Below are 20,637 nucleotides of genomic sequence, written 5' to 3'. Positions count from 1 at the left end.
TTGCTACTCCAATTTTAAGTGCTTGTCTAAAGTACAATCACTAATTCTCGGAATTTTGCCAAAGTTTAAAATGGGTCTTTGTGGGGAAACTGCGAGGGTTTTGTATTTTAATAAATTCTCACATGGGAACAATAAAGTCTATATGCATTCTAATTGACACCAATTATTATACTCGTTACTCGTAGGGTGTACTAGATTCGTTGAGAAGTAGGAAGTAGAAGGAAACGTTTCGGACCATATAAAGTATATATATCCTTGATGCGGATAAAAAGCCGAGACGATCTTGCTATATCCGTCTGTTCTTATGATTGTCAAGATCTCAGGATCGCATTCTCCCTAGCTGAGTAACGGGTATGTGATAGTCGGGAAACGCGACTAAAGCCTTCTCTGTTGTTTGTTTTCAATGTGCGTATCTTGTGATATCAAAAGCCACACAATCAGTAATGTTTTAAATCTGTCTCCATCGGAATCAGATTGCTATTGGAGCTAATGGAGCACAAGCCATCACATTATGTTGCGATCCCGATACTTGCAATATTCGAAATACCACGGCTGCTTCTTAAGCAGAGTCAAAATGCTTAGAACGCTTAGAATCTGTATATAAATATCGAGCTGACCAGTAAGTGCAGTAAAATTGATAAAAAAAATCACATCAGGTCATCTTTTTTCCTGTCTTGGTCCTCGGAATTCTAGGTCTCAAATGAATTCAATCAAAGCTCGTTTTGCAAGACTACTTGATTTTCAGTGATCTTAGTTTAGTTTTTATACTCTTGCTGTAGGAAGTTTGCAACCCAGTGTAAGGAATTGATTTTGTTTGTCTGCTCGCTACTAGTTACATTGGCTAGCTAAATTTATATTAAAAGTAATCACCCTGTTACCAGTAACAACCCTTAGTTGATTTCGTGCTAGGAACCTCCTGTCCTTTGCTCTGTCCCGGCCGGGCAATCGCCTGCTTTACGCCGCAGTCCCTGTAGCAAGACGCTTAGAGAAAGACGAACGTTCCACCGTAGTCTTTCCTCAAACTGGCGCGGACGTACCTGGATGGGTTTGATCAATGGCCTCGTTTCCACTGGCCTGCCGCTCTCGTCATCCTGAATGGTGGGGACTGCACTTATGGGTGCAGACTAGAAATTGCTGCCGCACGCTGACTTATGGTAGCCAACGGCGGCGTCTTCCAGACAAGCGCCAGGCGAAACGACAACACGTACGCGCCGTACCACGCCTGCTCGGTTCCTGTTCCCTTTCCTGTTTTCACCACAATTCCACCACGCAAGCGGGTCCTTGCTACAATTGGGGTCGAATGCTCGCACTCACCGGGCAAAGCCAGAGTCTGGTCTCGATTCGTGGTGTAGTAAGGCGTCTTAACCTAGCCGTGCTTTGTCTCCTCATTGACTGTCGCGGCTGTAGCCCCCTTGCTGCTAGCCTTGCTTCGCGTTGTTTATTCGTATTCTCGTTCTCCTCCAGTGCAAAACTTTTATTATTGATGTTCACGGTTTTACGGTTAGCCGGGTCCAAATGATAGAGTTTTTAATTTTTTGTCTTGTATCTTAGTTTTTATACCCGTTACTCGTAGTGTAAAAGGGTATACTAGATTCGTTGAAAGGTATGTAACAGGCAAAAGAAGGCGTTATCGACCAAATAAAGTATATATATTTTTGATCAGGATCAATAGCCGAGTCGATCATGCCATGTCGGTCTGTCCGTCAGGTTTCATAGGAGCTAGGTTGAGATTAATTTTACAGTTTCCAGAGGCATAGACGCAGCGCAAGTTTGTTGACCCATGTTCCCACGACACGTTGTGGGCGTGACAAACCGCCCAGAACTGTCACGCACACACTTTTGAAAAAATATATATTATATTATATATCATATTATTTATAGTCTTGTAAATTTCTATCGATTTCCCAAAAAACATTTTGGCACTGTCGGGGAACTCGACTTTATCATTCTCTCTTGTTACTTTTCTTTTGCACACATTATGATGATTAATTTTAAAATTAATTGATTTCGTTTAATTTTTGCGTATTACCCATTATAAATATAATTCATGTAAATTAAAGAAATTATTAGATTATAAAGTATATAAATTTATAGAAATAAACTTAGAAAAACAAAATAAGACAATTTTTATGCTTCCATATATAATTATCTGTTTCACTTTATACCTCCCTATTTACCATTTTTAGCATTAGTATTTATTTTAATAGAATAAATTTTATAGAATGTGGCGATACGAATTGAAGTTACTAAAATTGCCTGATACTGAAAATTGAAACAATAGAATAGATAATTCGGGTAATCATTACATCGAAGGGGGGAGAGAAATTAAAGTAGTTTTTTAATTTGGAACGTGGTGATCTTGGTAGGGTGGGCAACAACTTAAACATCTGCTAGGTAAAACTTCCCAGCTACCCAAGAGGGTCATCTCTCAACATAGGGTAAAAAGAAAATATATAATACCCGCACCAATTTCCTTATCTTTTTTTTTTTTGTACTTCCATTTGATCGATCCAAACTTCGGCACTTGGTAGAGACTCTCCACTAATTTACCGCCCCAAAAGTTGTAGTGCCAGACAACAGGAGGGGACTATGTGGCCAAAAGTACTAAACTACCTGGGCTACAGGGTACATCAGGGTGACGGTACAGTGCCAAAACGCCCTTAGAGGACATCCCTAGAGCGGGGTTAAGTATTCTGAGCAATGCCTCTCGAGCGTACCACACCTATATATACCAATATGGCGCTAAGTTACTTTTCTTCGTCGACACCGGTGTAAACCAAAGATTCATAAGCCCAAGAATTGCCAACGGGTGCACCCCACTACCTACTACCTTCCACGCGCTCACCGCTCTCGTCTTGTATGTATATTTTTTCAACTTCTCGGAATGTGCTCCCAGAAGACGTCTTCCTTAGGGGCCTTATTAGATTTATTTTTATTTTTTTTGCCTCAGGATGCGATTTACCCAGAAATCGTAAAACAGAACCATTTTCATGCCAAGTTTTAATCAATCTTAATGCAAACGCTGAAATACGTACCCAGCAGGAAGAATCCGTCTACGCTACCCTAATCCCGCTATCATGAGGAACGAGGTGGAGAAACAAATTGAGGAGCACCTAAATGAGGGCATTATCACGCCCTCGAAGTCTTTTTTTAACGCGAGAGTGCCATGGTCCCCCTCCTGCCAAGCCGACCGAGGGGCGCTGCAGTGTATCGTACGGCTCGATTTGTTAGAAGATAGACACGATATAGAAGAGAGCACAGAAACGAGGACATAAATATAATATAAATATCTCTAATATATAGTAGCACACATATAGTAACACTTGACTACATATACTTATACAGACATTACTACATGGCAAGAGCCGTACAACAAATTATAGAATAAGAACCCAATTTTTGGTGACAATAACAAATCCCTAATGTAAACATCAACATCCACAGCCGCATTCGCGACTTCCACCAAAGGGTCTAAACCGCTTACGCAGCTCAAATTCTCGGCTCATTCACTCAAGAAAGCGCCCAATTCATATAAATACAAAAGAGAGCCTCTTTACGCTTAATATAGAAAGAAGTAAATAAGTCTCAGCCAAGGATTTGCTAAGCTTTTGCTTCGCAACTTACAATTAGATTTAATTCTTTCTCCTACAAATAAGACGTGAATTGTCTCCGCTTCCACACATGTAATTTTAGTTGAATAGAGATTATATTATTTTCTTAAATTACCGTGGATTCGTTATTATATATATATATATATATATATATATATATATATATATATATATATATATATATATATATATATATATATATATATATATACATATATGTATACATATATATACATATATATCATATAATCAGCACTTTCGGAAGAAATAGAGAGTGGCGATTCCCACGCAATGTACACATTCCACATCCGCTAGCTGTATACAATCAATATCCCGGGACGAAAATTTTCAGTTAATAGCCCCGGACATCACGAATACATAGAAATATAATACAAAGGTTACACATAGAAATGCCTAATCGACACAGGATCCACGATAAAAATGATCTATAAAAATATATTTTGTCATTCCCTTCAAAATACCAGATGCGAACTTGTAACATCAAATGGCCCCATTTCGTTGAAAAGCTTGATTATCTTACACAGCATTAGTATTTTTAAAATAAATCAACCAAGCGCTCGAAATTGAAGTCGAAAACCAAGTACAGGAAGGGAAAGTTAGGGAAAGATAAATAGATAAATGTGAGTTCTTAAAAAACGAAGCTAGTTTTCTTTGTCACATCGTATACCCTAATGGTGTAAAACCACACCCTGTAAAAATAAAAGCCATAGATTCATATCCAATTCCAAAGGGAAAAGAGATCAGAGTTTTCCTTGGATTAACCGGTAATTATCGCAAATTTATAAAAATTACGCAGACATAGCAAAACCAATGACCAAATCTTAAAAAAAAGCAGCAAAGATAGATTAACAAAATCTTGACTACATAGAATCATTCAAAAGACTAAAAGCCTTGATAATTTGGGAGCCAATTCTTCAATTACCCGATTTCCAATAAAATTAACTTTAACTATAGATGCCAGTTCTTAGCCCTTCGGGCAGTATTATCTTAAAACGGACATCCTATATCCTTTATTTTTATTTATTTGAAATCTGTCTTAGTAGACAATAAACAAATTTTGTAGCGTTAAATAATTATATCATATCATCATACTATCGAAAAGGAATTACTCGCCATAGTTTGGGCCATCAACTAGTGAGCATCTAGTGCTGGTGACCATCAACCTCTTAGATGCCTTCATACCTTAAGGAACTGAATGCTAAATTACGAAGATGGAGAGCTAGATTAAACGAATAACAATTTAAAATCGATTATATTAAAGGGAAGGAAAATTCAGTGGCCGGTGCATTAATAAGAATTAAAATTGAAGAAACCCATCATAGTAAAGTTACTCAACATAGTGCAGAAGAATGCAATAGTCACCTTATTTATTAAATAGAAAAGCCAATAAATTATTTAAAAAAAAGAAATAATTTTTATTAAGTCGGATAAAAATAAAATAAAGCAATCAATGATATTTGGTAACGCTATTACCACAATTCAATATCATGTAATGACATTCGAAAGGGCCAAACTAATTTTACTTGATCATTTTATTCATGATGCAGGAAATAGCAAAACAAACACAACACTGGAGAGAACAGAGCAACTATTAGAAAAACAGTTTAAGCTTACTTATAATTTACTTAACGTGATAATGTTACTTGTAAACAAATTTAGCAAGTTAATCTTAACCTAGGAATATGGAATGCCGACGGACTTTCCAACCATGTAAATGAAATATCCATCTTTATAAAAACGAATGAAATTGACATTATGTCAAATCCTATATCGAGGTTGTTGGATATGATATAATTAGAGCTGACCACCCTTCGGGCAGAGCTCATGGTGGCGCATTTATTTTAATTAAACAAGGCCTAAAATTTCAAATTATGGACAGCTTTAGAAAAAACGCTATGCAGCTATGTATGCGGACGTATCAACAACAACAATTTATCTTCCGCCAAGATTACTCAAAGAAGCAGATTTTAAGAACTTTTTTCAAAAACTTGGACCAAAGTTTACAGTAGGAGGCGACTTCAATGCTAAGCTCCCCTGGTGGGGCTCCAGATTGACAAATCCGAAGGAAAGTGAACTGTACAAATGCATAGTAAACAACAGCATAACAACACTTTCAACTGGTTAGCAAGTATGATGGCCTTGTTTAGGGTAGCAGTCGTTGTGTAGATGTCCCCATCGATGGCGTTCACCCTTGTGATAATCTCGTTTATCTTTGCGATTGACTCGTGAGTGGCGTCAATTCTTTGTTGCTGATCGGTGTTCTTCGAGGCCATCTCCTGTGTCGTTAGGATCGCGTTCCAATCAGCTGCGTCAAGGGGACCCAGCTACCCATTTCCACGCAGATCCCAGCCAATCTATTGAACGCGGCCTTCTCATGGGCGCATTGGCTTTCTGGTTGATCCCCTCGGTCGCGTCTTTGAGATAATATTCCACCAGGTAAAGGAGCTAAGACCGGTCAGCTACGCGACTATTGCCAAGAACGCGAGTACGAGGGAGGGGCGAAGCTTCGTACGCCGACATACTCCGTACGCTGAAAACCGATCCCAATGTAAGCGACTTTGCAAACAGGTCAAAAAGATAAGAAGGACCCAACAGGGGGAGCTACTGCTTGCGATAGAGGGCAAAGCCTCTGCCGGCGTTCCCGCATACAGAGGAGTGATAGAGGAGGCCCTTAAAGAAGTGGCTGCGGTACGCATGGATGCACAGAGAATGGCGCTAACATGCAGTGGAATGGACGAGGCAACAACAGCTGAGGAGCTTCACAGAAGTCTAACCTCCCAATTCCAAGGGATACTGGTGAAACCAGAGGATGTTCGTGGCTGGCGCAAAATGCGGGATGGAACTCAGTCAGCGACAGTGGCGCTAGGTGTGAACGTCGCGATCACGGTTCTAAAACGTGGCTCGGTAACTGTAGGATGGTCACGGTGTCGCATGGTCCAGGACATTCGTCCATCAAGATGCTTCAGGTGCCTGAAATACGGCCACCGGGCTTCCAACGGCAAGTCAGTCGATCGCTGGGACTGCTGTCTAAGGTGCGGCGAGCATGGGCATAAGGCAAAGAGCTGCACACCACCGCCCAGATGCCTGATCTGCAGCAGCGACGTGGACAAGCACCATGCGACATGGGAGGAGCTAATAGCCGCCATAATGATGCTAAGTCAAAGTAACGTCATACAGACAAATGTCAACCATTGCGCAGCCGCACAGAACCTTTTGTGTCAGACATCGAGGGAGCGCAATGTGGACGAAGCGCTACTAAGTGAACCATACCTTCCTGGTGTGGAACACTTAGGGGTGCTCCTTGATGAGCTAGGTAAGGCAGCTATCAAATGCCACACTAACCTATCTATAGATGAGTGGAAAGCTGTACGAATGCGCGGTGTATCACATCATGCCAAGTCGTCGAAGCTGCAAAGAGAATTAAGACAAACAGAGCTCCTGGCATTGATGGCATACCGGGTGCAATTGTTTAAGCAGCTGCCACGGCAAGACCAGAGGTCTTTAGGGGCACGTTCCAACAGTCTTCTGGACGGAGTCTTCCCCAAGCGTTGTAAAAATTATGAAGCTAGTCCTTTTGCCAAAAGGTAAGCGGCCTGCAAATGCAGGCCCGCCCCGTATGTCTGCTGGACATTGTGGGCAAACACAGGCCTTCAAAGCCAGCAGTATGGCTTCCGGAAGGGGAGAAGTGCGCTAGACTTACTGTGCTATCATTACGCTCGATGTCAAGAATGCATTCAACACAGCGAGATGGCCCAACATCCTCGGAACAATGTGCAGCATGGGAATACCCGGATACATACGGAGTATAACTGGGAGCTATTTCAGGGGCCGCGTGTTATGGTATGTAACAGAAGCTTGTCCAAGAAGTCACCAAGTCTCCGGAGGTGTCCCTCACGAGTCGGTACTTGGCAGAAAGACCGTTGAAAACATGTAGGTCGTAGTTAAGGGAGAAGCTATAGTCTCTGCAAGATCCCTGAAGTACCTGGGAGTCCTAATAGACTACGGCTCTCCTTTAAAGACCACGCAGTTTACGACAGTAGAAAAGCGGCAATGACTGCTGCAGCTCTGGCAAGAATCATGCCCAACGTGGTAGGACCCAGATTTCCGGCTAGGGGACTTCTTGCTGCTGTTACAAAGGCAACGCTGCTTTATGCTGCCCCTATATGGAGCTGTGTAACCAGTAAAGGGTCATACTTGGATACTTGCAGTATCTCGCACAATGGCTCTGAGACTCATCAAAAGCTTCAGAACCATCTCGAGTGACGCAGCGCATGCGCTCTCAGGTGTTATACCCATCGATCTGGAGATAAAGGGATTATACTTACCGCGAGAAAGGGTTACCCAGACTGAAATCCAAGAGTGGAGCCGAGGAGCCTGGCAAACCAGGTGGCAAGAGTCCCAACGAGGTCGTTGGACGTACGGGCTTATTCCGGACAGCACAAAGTGGTGGACTATCACTTGACCCAGTTCCTCACAGACCATGTATGCTTCCGAGGGTACCTATTTAGGTTTCACAAAGTAGAACCTTCCCAGAGCCTCTATTTCACAGATGCAGTGGAAACAGCAGAAAACATTCTTCTGCACTGCTCCAGGTTCGCCTCGGAGAAGGCCCAGCTAGAGTCACTCGCTGGGGCACCTCTCAGTCCGGGAGGCCTGCTTGCTGCTATGATGGCGGGCATATTCGTATGGAAGGCGGCACACGAGATAATCGTCACTATGATGAAGCGTGTCCGTATGGACGAGATGGCCAACAGGACTGTTGGATTAGGAGTATCCCGGGTGGTGGCGGGGCAAGAATACTACCACAGTGCGCTCGGCTTGTCGTAAAAGGCGACTGATGAGTGAAGAGTCAAGGAGGTGGACTAAAAGGGATGACGAATAAGAAGAGGGAGCACGACTTGCCTCAACGCCCTGCTACCTTGACTGGCAGTCCCGGTGAGCTTGACAAGGACATGTGAACGAGGGGAGGTTTTTTGTTTAGTACGTAGGCATAACTCTAGTATGAGGGTTATGAATCGTGCATGCCATCTACGGTACGGTAGGTGGTATCCTTAGAAGATTTCATTTTCCTGCCGGATATACATATATAATAAATAGGGCTCGTGGCCAAATTGCCGCAGTGTGTAGTTGCTGCAATTTTACACATAAATTGTCTATATTTTGTTGTGGGCACAGTACGCACTTTGCACGTCGTGTGCTAGCTTATAGTTAGATAGTTAGATCTACGTATTGTGGACTCCAAACAGGTGATCCATACTCAAGAATCTGACGGACTAGCGAAATAAATAAGGTTTTAGTCATGTAAGGATCATCAAATTTCTTAGACCACCTTTTTATAAAACCAAGCACACCCCTGGGCCTTATTGACAATAGTCGAAATGCGGTGTAAATATTTTGGTTTACGGTCCAGAAGAACACCAAGATAATCACCGCTTGTTATTGTGCACACAGAGCACCCCCTTAGAGTGTAAGTCGTGCGTATTGGGTTGGCAATAATTCAAGCGGCACGGGAAACAGGCTTTAAAATCATATGTACTTAGACAAACAAACGAGTGTATTCTATAGTCGAGTTCCCCCGACTATCAGAAACCCGTTAATCTGCTAGTGGAAGTCAGAATTCGAAATTTCATAAATTTTTGGAAACCTAATTTCGAATCTTTGTTCTGTCAGTTACCATGGCTGCTGACTATTTTGGTAACCCTTAACGCAAATTCAAGGCGCAAGACAACAGCATTACATTAAGTGAAACGATTAGCGGACTCTTTAACAAGGTCAGTAGTAACATGTGAAGTCGCTCTTTGAGGTTCTCAACCAGCTCAAAGAATTGGATTTTAAGGAAATTTAATGTAATTTGAGTAAAAAAATAGATGATTCTCTCGGTTTTTCACCCAACATTTGCTGATCGCATCGTGGTTGCTCTCTCTTGACCTCTTTTAATTCAAGTATCTTTTAATGAGCTCGCCTTTAATTGTTTACATTTTATTCTAAATATCAGGTATTTCCAAACAATTTCTCCTTAAACGAGCACATTATGGCGGAAGTTCCAAATACCCATCTCACATTTTTCTACAAGCCTGAGGAAGCCATAAGGAAGCTATGAAGTGCTACGTTTGTGTTTTCATTAGTTTCGTACCCAAGGCAATAAAGTTGGAACTGATCAGGAATCTCCCTTCATTTGGCTCTTTTGCGTGGCTCAAACTTTTCGTACCATTAGTATCTGCTGCAGAAAGCTCTGCCGAATTGTCAAGCATCGGCAATCGCATCGCCTGCAGCAAAATAAAGGCAGAATATTTAATATAACTGCAGTAGAGATTTTTTTTTTTTTTTTTTTTTTTTTTTTTTTTTGGATGTATTAATTTAAAACTGTCCTTCGCGGACAATCAATGTTTCATACAATTTGAGGACTAAACTTAACGGTAGATAATTAATGGATTACATAATTGTTGCGAAACTTTACAATAACTGTCGATATTGTATGTATAATGTATATAATAATGTATGTATATAATTTAATTTAATGTGCGTGTCTAATCCCATAGAGGTCCAAAGGGTGGGATCGGTGCAGCCTCCTGGTGCGTTGACTGGTGTCCAGCAGGTCTTGTGTCAGGTTGTTTGGGTGGTCTTGAAGCCTCTGCATGTACTGCCTGCTGCTTTTCTTAATCTCATCCTTCTCCCAGGGGAAGCTGAAGACCTCGTGGATAGTGGCATTATCGTGGAAAGGGTGAGCGTTTGTGACTGTGCGGAGCGTTTTGTTTTCGAATATCTGGATAATGTTGATGTTACTTTTCGATGCAGTGCCCCACAGTTGAATGCCATACGTCCATATTGGCCTTATGATCGCTTTGTAGATAAGGAGCTTAGTGGAAGTCGATAGCTTAGATTGTCTGCCCATCAGCCAGTAGAATTCACGGACTCGGTTCTCCGCCTGTTTCCGCTTCTTTAGCAGGTGTGGTCTCCATGTAAGTCTCCTGTCCAGTGTAAAGCCAAGATAATTTGGATTGGCTACCTCTGGGATTGGGAACCCGTTGAAACTGACTGGTGGGCAAGTGCCGCGCCTAGTTGCGAAGGTGGTAGCGGTTGACTTGTCGCTGTTTACCGATATATTCCATCTCTGCTGGGGTATCTGCTGTTGTTAGGAACGTAGTATCATCGGCGTAAGTGGCTGCCATAATGTACTGGCTCGGTATCACCGGCAGGTCAGCCGTATACGCGTTGTAGAGGAGAGGAATGAGAACGCTTCCTTGGGGAACTCCTGCACGGGCTTCTTTGACGTCTGAGCGCGCTTCTCCACACCTGACGGCGAATCTTCTGCCCTCCAGGAACGACTTCAAGAACTTGAAATATGGCTGGGGCAGGCCGTTTTTGAGCTTTAGGAGGAGACCGGGGTGCCAAACACGATCAAAGGCTTGCTTAATGTCCAGCATTACTGCTAGGCAGTATTTCTTATTCTCAAAGGCGTCCAGGATATATTGCGCTACTCGGTGGCCTTGCTCTGGTGTCCCGTGGCGGCGCCTAAAGCCAAACTGGTGATCAGGGATCAGACCAGCCTCCCCAATCACCGGCAATACTCTGGACAAAAATACTCTTTCGAGTATCTTGGAGAGTACTGGCAGTAAGCTGATCGGGCGGTAGGAGGCGAGATTGGCTTCATGTTTACCAGGCTTCAGGATCATAACTACTTCGGCGCGTTTGCATGATGAAGGGAAGTGCCCCAATTGCAAGCACTTATTTATTATGGTCGTGATTAGTGACTTGCTAATAGGGGGTAGGAGCTTTATAGCAATGGCATTGATGGCATCATCGCCTGGAGCCTTGTGGTTACCCATTGCCGCTATTAAATTTCCGATCTCCTCTTCCGTGGCCTGGGGTATCGACTCGGAGTCAGAGAGAGGTTCTGACAGGACCCTGGCTGTTTCGGCTGCTTCATTTGGGGAACATCGATTGGCTGGTGTGAAGACTTCCTCCAAGTGCTCGGCGAATGCGTTGGCTCTTTCGGTCTCGGTTCTGCACCATGAGTTGTCTTGTCTTCTGATGGGCGGGATCCTCTTCAGTGGCCTCTTGATGCGCTTGGTAACATTCCACAGGTTGTGGTGGGGATCACCCGGCGCGAGATTACCAACAAAGCTGTCGAGGGCCTCCTTCCTTAGCCTGACCAGAGTTTCCTTCAGCTCCTTGGTGGCTATGTTGAGAGCTGTTTTGTCTCTAGGGTTCCTGGAGAGGAACCAAACCCGTCGGAGACGCCTTTTCTCTGACTTGAGCTCATTAACCCGCGGATTCCAAAAGTGGACGTCTCTACTGCTGTCCCTCGTTAGGTTAGAGAACCTTGGAGCAGCATAAGTTGCTGCCTCCTGAATTTGCGAGGTGAGGTTCACAACGGCCGCATCAATAAGTTCAGGGGTATCCAATGGTGGATTAGTGACTGTCGTGTTGTTCAGCCAGTGGTGGTATTTGCTGATGTCGGACGTTTTGAAGATTAACTTTTTACCCGCGGATCTCAACATGGCTGAGGCGTAGACCGAAACGGCAATGGCACTATGGTCCGAGAGAAGGTCTTCCACCTCCCTGGTCTGGATTCTTGCCGGGTCCAGGCCGCCAGAGATCGCAAAGTCCAAGATGTCTGGAGTTTTTGCAGGGTCAGTGGGCCAGTATGTTGGCGTCCCAGTTCCGTGGCAATTGAGGTTGCGGGAGAGAACCTGTCTGCATAGCGCGCGTCCTTTTGGATAGCAAACTCTGGAACCCCACCAAGTGTGCTTGGCGTTAAAGTCTCCTCCTATGACGAATTTGGGGCCGAGGCTGTCCAAAAGCGAAGAGAAGCAATCGTCCGTGGCTCTAAATCTGGGTGGGCAGTAGGCAGCAGCTAAGGTAATGTCTCCGTGGGTGGTGCTTACCGATATTCAGGCGCATTGCACCCAATCCTCTTGAATGGGTGGTTGGGTGTCGAATTTGATGCTGCTGCGAATAAGGATGGCGGCGCCGCCGCGTGCTGAACCATTAGGGTGGATGGCTGACACGAGGTCATACCCAGGTGCTGCAGGCCGCTGTAAAGTTGGTTAGAAGGTTGTAGAGACATTCTGGGTGTTTGGCGGCAGCGGGGATTTCGAAAACCATTAAATCATTAATTTTAATACATGGTAAATATAGGGTTTTACGTATCTCTGTATTTTGTTCAATTAATTTCCGCCCATTGAACGGTACAGTTATAATTCCTTGCAATATATAATTATTCTAAGAGAAGATCGATATTTTGATATCAAAGACAAAAGTTTTCTCTTCGAAAATTGTTTCAAGTGCCAGAAAGTCTTAGGTCTTATGGTCTGTTAATAAACTTTAGATGTTTTGCATCTCGGGGCTGTGATTAATCCTTGTTAAAAATATAATCATTTCTGCATTCTTATTTTTGTTGGGGTAAAGTTTATGAATTCATAATTAATTTCCTGCTTTTTATAACATAACTCTTTATAACATAACTTACTATCGTTGCAACATAAATTCCGCGTTATTTTCCGCACTAATTGTTTTAATTTTGAATTGATCTCATCTCATTTAAATCCCCTACAATTGGCTTCCTCTCTGTCCGAAGGTTCGGTTGCGGATCTACAGGTCTTGTGGAGGCGAGATTGTGCAAAGGATTTTGATTATATTATTCCGAAAATTTTGTCAGTTGTGAATGGCTAAGGTTTTGTGAGGCCATATTATTGTCTTCAAAATCTCAACCTTTTTATCATTATGAATAAGTGGTTTTGTTGTAAGAGGCAGAAGGAAGCGTTTACGACCATATAAACTATATATATTCTTGATCAAGATGAATAGCCGAGCCGTCCGTCTGTCCGTTTGTCCGAATGAACGTCGAGATCTCAGGAACTATAAAAGCTAGAAGATTAAGATTAAGCATACGGATTCTAGAGACAAAGAAGCAGCACAACGTATTGATATTTTTTCACATTTTGATTAGCCCTAAAACCGCCCAAAAGCACAGTTTTTTCGATTTTAAATTGAGATCGTTCAATTCTTTAGAATTCGATTACCAGAGCATGCTGCATTGTCAGCATTAATTGTTTGTGTTTTGATTTAGCCGTAAAGACAGTATTATATTTATAGGTACTGCGTGAGAGAGAATGAGTCCAGTCGGTGCCAAGATCTCAAGCGTATTACATGAATGACCACACTTTTTTGTTTTTAAGCAATTAAAAGTCGAGGTTTTACGACTCAAACGACATGTTTTTATTGGTTTTAGCGAACGAGATTTTAAATCGATATGATAGCTAGATAACGAAAGCGAATGGGCAATGAGCTACTTAATTGCAGAGCGAACCACAGAACGCTAAGCCAAAGGTGTATGTGCGAGAGGGTGCACAAGAGAGAGCTCGTGGGCGATGGGGGCTTAGTTAACGAAAAATACTGCTGGGTGGTGAAGTCTCGACAGACAATAGCTCCCCTGTCAGAGCAGAGAAGGTCTAGGCTACCGTCGATTAACAACTCCGCAGTACACTCAACGTTCCCCAAGCGGTTTTATTCCAGCTGAGGCATTAAGAACAAACATCTCGTACGCTGATATAGCTCGAAGTAACATGAGTCAATGAATGCTCATGTAATTGTGCAGGCTGGAGAAATACCAACGTCTGTCCATAGCCTTAACAATAAATTCATGGCGATAGACATCTCCATTCGACTCATCAATTCGACATGATACTGTAGAGGCCAAAAAAACTTTCAGAGAACTGGTTCATGTTCTTATTACAAGTCTTCCGAAATTACCCATTTAACCTTAAAAATCAGATCATGAATCCTAGTGGATTACCTAGGGGATCTGAAGAGCTTCGGTTATTCCTTCGCGAACACGGTATATACGTTATGCTTGTCACTGAAACACATATGCGAGCTGACCAGCGAGTCTACCTTCCAGGATATCTTGTGCATCATGCACCCCAGTGGTAACAGTAGAGGTGGGTCGACAGTCATCATAAAATCTAGACAGGCAGATAACGAGCGTGCACAACCGTTGGGACTGTCAATTTAGCTCCTTTATATATAGCTCCTATATACCTACCTACAACAGAAAGATGAACAGTCTGTTTTGCATGCTACACCATTAAAAAACCACACGCCTACTAGCCCATAATGTTAACGTCAACTTTTTTAAAACCCATCTGGAACAATTTAGCGAGTCTGGTTTCGCACTAGCTTGGAAAACGTTTTACACCCTATAACAATACGCCCAGAAAGACTTTGTCGTCAGATTGAATAGTGTATAAAATCGAACTTTCAAATGAGCCTACCTATTAGTGCTGTAATACTAGAAGAAGTGAAGGAATTTAGGGAAGAACTGTCACCCAAGGAAATAAAAAAAAGAAAAAATATCACTCATACGAACAGGAAGTTCATTGCAACATTTGCAAAATAGTGTGTGTCCTGAAAACCAAGTTTTAATTCATCACAGATTGCAACGCGTTTGCATCGATCGGGAACAAAGATGAAGCATACTCTCTCATTTGATGTGCATATTTTGTTTGAATAGCTCAGTTGGCAGAAGATTGGATAAAGAAGTCCGATGTTAGTTAAAACAAAGGGCCCTGCATAACATATCGTCGTTCCATCTCAAATGGAAACTTAAATCATTCAGATTGCTCTTAGAAAATGTCATTTTTGGAGAAGGCATAGGATTTGAAGAAGATCCGACCAATTACCATAAAGCCAGTTATAAATTATTTAGCTTCAGAAAGTTGCCTTGCAAAAACAGTGAATACTCATACGCTTGATTGGCTTCTCTGATTTCTCTTATACACACATCTCTTATATTCTTGTATATTTTGTCTACAACAAAAACTCCTCAAATGGGGACCCCAACGGAACAAGGGAAAACTGCAACAGCTGTACATAATCGCGCATACAGAGCAGCGCAAACAGATACTTAGGCATAGAGCCGGAAACTGTAAAATTTTTGCTAGGTGTAATCATGATTGGCACACAAAATAACAGGAAATAGGAACAACCCCGATACCATCGTATGCCCGAAAAATGTTGCATGTTACAATTACAATTAATTACAATTAATTTGCTTTAATTTTGTAGATCGCAAGAGACCGTTTATTGTAATTGATCATTTGAAACTAAAACTAACATACAAAATATTTTCCTAAGTCTCTAGCAATCAAGTGAAGTTGTCGGCAGCGTCGTAGCGGAGAAGTGTTGATGTCGCACTTTAACCGTTCGTTGGCGTTGATGGCAGCGGAGACTATGTAGACCTCTGGTCAGCATTTTGGGCACTTGTGTTTACCCAGAAACAATGTAGGAACGCAAGATGTGAGGGAATCGATTGTAGGGCAATAACTTATATGTTTACTCCACCGCCGGTAAATATTTTCTAGCTTGCATTGACAAGTTTTCCAAGTTCGCAATAGTACAGCCTATATATACGGTCTCGCGAAATCATAGATATAAAAGCTTCTAAACATGTTTTCGAAAACCAAAGCGATTTACTGCGACAATGAGTATTCAAAACAATTAAAGCAGGTCGAATGGTTCCATGGCACTCTGGCGAATTTAGTACGATCTCATAATTTTGAATCACAGGTAGAGGATACTGCCGAAAATATTCTCCTTGCAACCATAAAGTGCAACACATTAATCCACTTGGTGACACACGATAGACCCATAGATGTGATTCACGCAGCCTCCATAAATAGTCGACGGAGATTTGACAATCTGAGACTCGTACTCTTACATGGGACACACGACGAACTTGACTTTCTTCGAAACTTTCGTAGACAAACTACCCAAGGGACTACATGAAACATGTGCTGAAAACTGATGTAATATACATTGCCACCTTTATGCTTCTTTGACCGTTCACCAACGACCAGAACATAGCATTAACATGAAAGGTGCCTTTAAGGCAATTTCAAGAACCCTAGATTTTGATGACGTGGAACATACAAATTTCAAACAAAGTCAGTTAGAAATCAAAAGTAAATTTGAATTTTGAAACCAGACGATGAGGTCAAACATTTTTATGCAACAATTTTGCCAAATTACAAACATTCAAGACGTAATCTTCACGGTTACACTTGCGTAAATAAATTTATTCAGCCCCCGTATATTAGACAGCATGATCATGCTGTCAACATCATCAATCATCAACATGATGATTGGCAGTTACGGGCAGTTTGTGGGCCTTAGAGTGTGCGTGGCAACAAACTTGCGCTGCGTTTATGTCTACAGAATCTGTATGCTTAATCTCAACCTTCAACCTTCTCCGCCTTTATAGTTCGTGAGATCTAGAAGATCATCTGGAAGGACAGACGGACATAGCCATTTCGGCACGGCTGTTGATACTGATCCAGAATATATATACACTATATTGTCGGAAACGCCTGCTTTTCAACGAATCTAGTATACACTTTTACTCTACGAGTAACAGGTATTAAAAGTAGAAGTCATGGCTTTAAGAAGAGTGCAGGTGCAGGTGGCGGAAAGCATCCATCCTAGCACGGTGCTCTGAGCTACCAGACGCCCTTTCTCGCATGGGATGACACTTGGTTGGATCAGTGTTGGGTAAACATCCGCATCCAGCACCCAGACAGCCGGTAAAAACGAGGGTCGGCTAAGATGATGTTGGTGAACACCGATCTTGCGGATATGGGGGATAAAAGAGAGGATACCATACGATGGCACGGTGTCTTCTTTGAATGGAATTTGTCACTTGCTCCTCTTCTGAAACTCTTCCAGGTATCCAGCTTTCCATCTCGTTGCGCAAAGCTATCTAAGGGCTTTGAGTTGCTGCCACCGGTTTAGGATAGAACTCGCTTCGAAGGTGATGAGAGATTCGGCAGAGACGAGTAAAAGGCCGCCTTTCAGAAAATGCCCCGAAGTTAGGATATCAGACGGATCACCTGACATCGCGGAAATTGATCTGGAGTTGCCTCGATACGACACAGTAGAGCGGATAACTCCACAAGGGTATAATTAAAATTAACCGTCGACCTGTAGAATTGAGTCTTGAAACTCTTAACCCCTGCTTCCCACAGGCCTCCTATGTGGGTGGCGCCAGGAGGGTTGAAATGCCAGGATATCCCTTGATGGGTTAACGACGAGGTAACCTGTGACTTAAGATCCTTCCGATTTCAAAATAGAGATCAAGAGGACAACCTCCTTTGGCCACGAACCTTGAGGAGGCTCCGAGAAATTTCTCCGTGGTCAAGTCAGAGTTGGCTTCTAAATGAGTGGCCTTCGTACACACGAAGACGCACACACAGCTTTTGGTAATTCGACAGACGCGACCTGAATAGCTCTTGACATCACAGGGCCCGGCAAAGTCAAGCCCTGTGTGCGAAAAAGGGCGTAAAAAGGTAGCTCTGGGCTTAAGTAATCTGCCCATTACTTGAGCCTGCACCTTTTTACGGTGAATGATACACACCGTGCAGGTCGTAGTCGGCCGTTTTATCAGGTTCCGTAGCTTTGGAATCCAGTCCAGAGGAGACGAACCATCAGTTGCGTTCCTCCATGTATGGAGATACGGTGAGTGAACGTGACCAGAAGCTCGGATAGTTTTGAGTGACAAGCCAAAATGATACGATGACGTTCATCGTAGGATAGCGACACAGATGCTGTCAAACGACCGCATGACCTTATGACGCTATGAGAATGCTGTAACGGATTAAGGTTGAGGATAGAACTGGACGTGGGAAGCAGTTTCTTAGATCGCAGTGGGTATATTCCTCCGGATAGTCAGCACGTTGAGTTTGCCTAATAAGCACGAGAAAAATCTGTGCGATTTCTTTACTGCTTAAGTCTGTAGGATATGACGTAGAGATACGTCACATTGGCCATGACTCGCAGCATGCGATTCAAATTTGAACAACGAAATAGCAGGTCCCATGATGGGCACGTTAAATGGCATCGCACAGATCTTTTTTAGAGATCAAGATCCGTCGCCGCTTCGTGAGACGCGGAACGACTTCAGTCCCCCTCTAATTTAGTAATGAATAAATGGATATCATATTTAGATAAATCATGGAAAACTATAGGTTAGAAAGGGTCACTTTTACGTAGGCTTACAATTCATATGCAATAGAACCTACGTCTTCTCCAGAAAATTGGTCGAGGAATTTTTCCAGATCGCTCACATTTATCTTTTTCTCACAGGCGCAACAATTACCACATTGAAGCTGTTCATCAAATGAGTTACCACTTGGTTTCTTGTAGTTGGACCCATATTTGTAATATAGACTCAAAGTTTTTTCTTTAAGAGTTTTACAAAACTTACAAAAATCAACACGCCTGAAAAGTTATAAAATTTGAAAATTTTAGTTTTTACTATGGTAATATTTATGGGCAACATATAAAGATACTGCACATGCCGTATGCTGATGTACTTTGGTGGTTGACGAAGTAGCAGAAAAATTCAAGCACGTTTTGTAATTTTCAAGTAAACCACAATCTCTGCATAAATAACCTCTGGAGGAGATAATTTTTTGTGATAGCCAGACTGCAGACTGCAATGGTGAAGTTAGAAAAGGAGGGTTTTGGATGCAGGTAAATAGCCGCTTGACTTTTTCGATGATATGTTCAAAGAGTCATAAATATTTGATTTTATGGGGTCTACTTGCGGTATGAAAATGGACAGATAATCTGAAATACATTTCTCTGTAGGGAATTATTTTGGATGACCGCAGTCAGAGCTCAGGAAATTATCAATGAATATTACCAATGAAATACATTGTTACTGAAGTGAAATTTTGCAAGGCATAAAAGACGTGGGTAGCCTTAAGCTGAAATTCGCTATGACTTAAGATTGTTGAGGCTTTCTTCTGGACGGCTCTATAGCTTTGAGCTGAAAGTAGGTGGAATATACGGATACGGTCTTATTCAATATTTTTATGATTATATGCCTTTTTTTATATATAAGTATACAAGACCCTATAACCAGTTTGTAAATATTTCTCATCAAATGTTCTGACCACCCCTTATCTTTCGAGAAAATTGAGGACAGAGTAAGGTGCATACCCTTGACCATCCGACCTTGACCTACCGACCATCCTTAGGACTGCTTGTGCGCTCAGATAAAAATGCTTTCCAATGAAACCCACCACCAAACGGAAAATTAGCCAGAAAGATCACTTTTAGGCCCAAGTACAATAGACAGAGTCAGTAGGGTATACTAACCCTATGAAAGCAGAGATTTAATAGAAATCATTTTTACAAAAATGAAGCCGGCTCCAAAGTTTCATATCCACATAAAAATTATAGAAATTAGAATATCACAACACATTTGTAATGAATTTCGGAATAAGTTAATTAAATAAATATAAATTGGAAGCGATAAATCTAGTCAACGCAAGCATTTATAAGAAGTACTTAGAGCAATGTGTACATTATTATTTATTTATTTACAACTTATATATTTTAATTTTAGGGATTTTCCTGTGTAGACATTTTAAATGCTGGAATGAAACAATCAGGAGTATTTTATTTACAAATTCGTGGTACGACGTATTGGTTTTTAAAGGTATACTGCGATCAAGAAACGACGGATGGAGGTTGGACGGTAGGTAATTACTTTCGGCTACAAACATCTATAAGAATTTTAATAATTTTAGGTTATTCAAAGGCGCGACGATTTTAAGGACTCTCGTGAAAACTTCAACAGAGATTGGGCGGACTACAAAAATGGATTCGGTGAACCCAGCAAAGACTTTTGGCTTGGTAACGAAAACATATATATGCTGACCAATAACGAGGAATATTCATTACGGGTAGAACTAGAAGACTTCGAAGGCAACAAACGGTAAGATATTGCAATTCTGCAGGCTCAGGCCTAGCTCTAGTGTAGGTATTTAACCATGCCATCGGCCCTAAATTGTTTTTGAATTAAATTGCAATTTTATTAGTTGTTATAACTCGCCCGTTTGCTCGAAATGGTCTTGTTTGAATCCTGATGTGTACAATGTTTGTCAACCAAATTTGCGAAAAGGCCCAAAAAATAAAATAATGAGCACGCCTCGCAGAA

General features: G+C 42.0%; 1 protein-coding gene across 1 annotated transcript in view; it reads left to right on the top strand.

The window, feature by feature from the left end:
* Window positions 1-20,637, top strand: part of LOC117136207 — an 83,550-nt gene that overhangs the window by 30,589 nt on the left and 32,324 nt on the right. The window contains exons 4-5 of the mRNA XM_033296962.1: window positions 20,044-20,175; window positions 20,228-20,415. Of these exons, the coding sequence (XP_033152853.1) occupies window positions 20,044-20,175; window positions 20,228-20,415 (320 nt within the window). The remainder of the gene's footprint in view (window positions 1-20,043; window positions 20,176-20,227; window positions 20,416-20,637) is intronic.

The sequence above is a fragment of the Drosophila mauritiana genome, chromosome 2R (genome assembly GCF_004382145.1).
Source record: "Drosophila mauritiana strain mau12 chromosome 2R, ASM438214v1, whole genome shotgun sequence".
Lineage (NCBI taxonomy): Eukaryota > Metazoa > Arthropoda > Insecta > Diptera > Drosophilidae > Drosophila > Drosophila mauritiana.
Note: the sequence above shows the minus strand (reverse complement) of the source record. Positions and strands in the feature narration are given on the sequence as shown.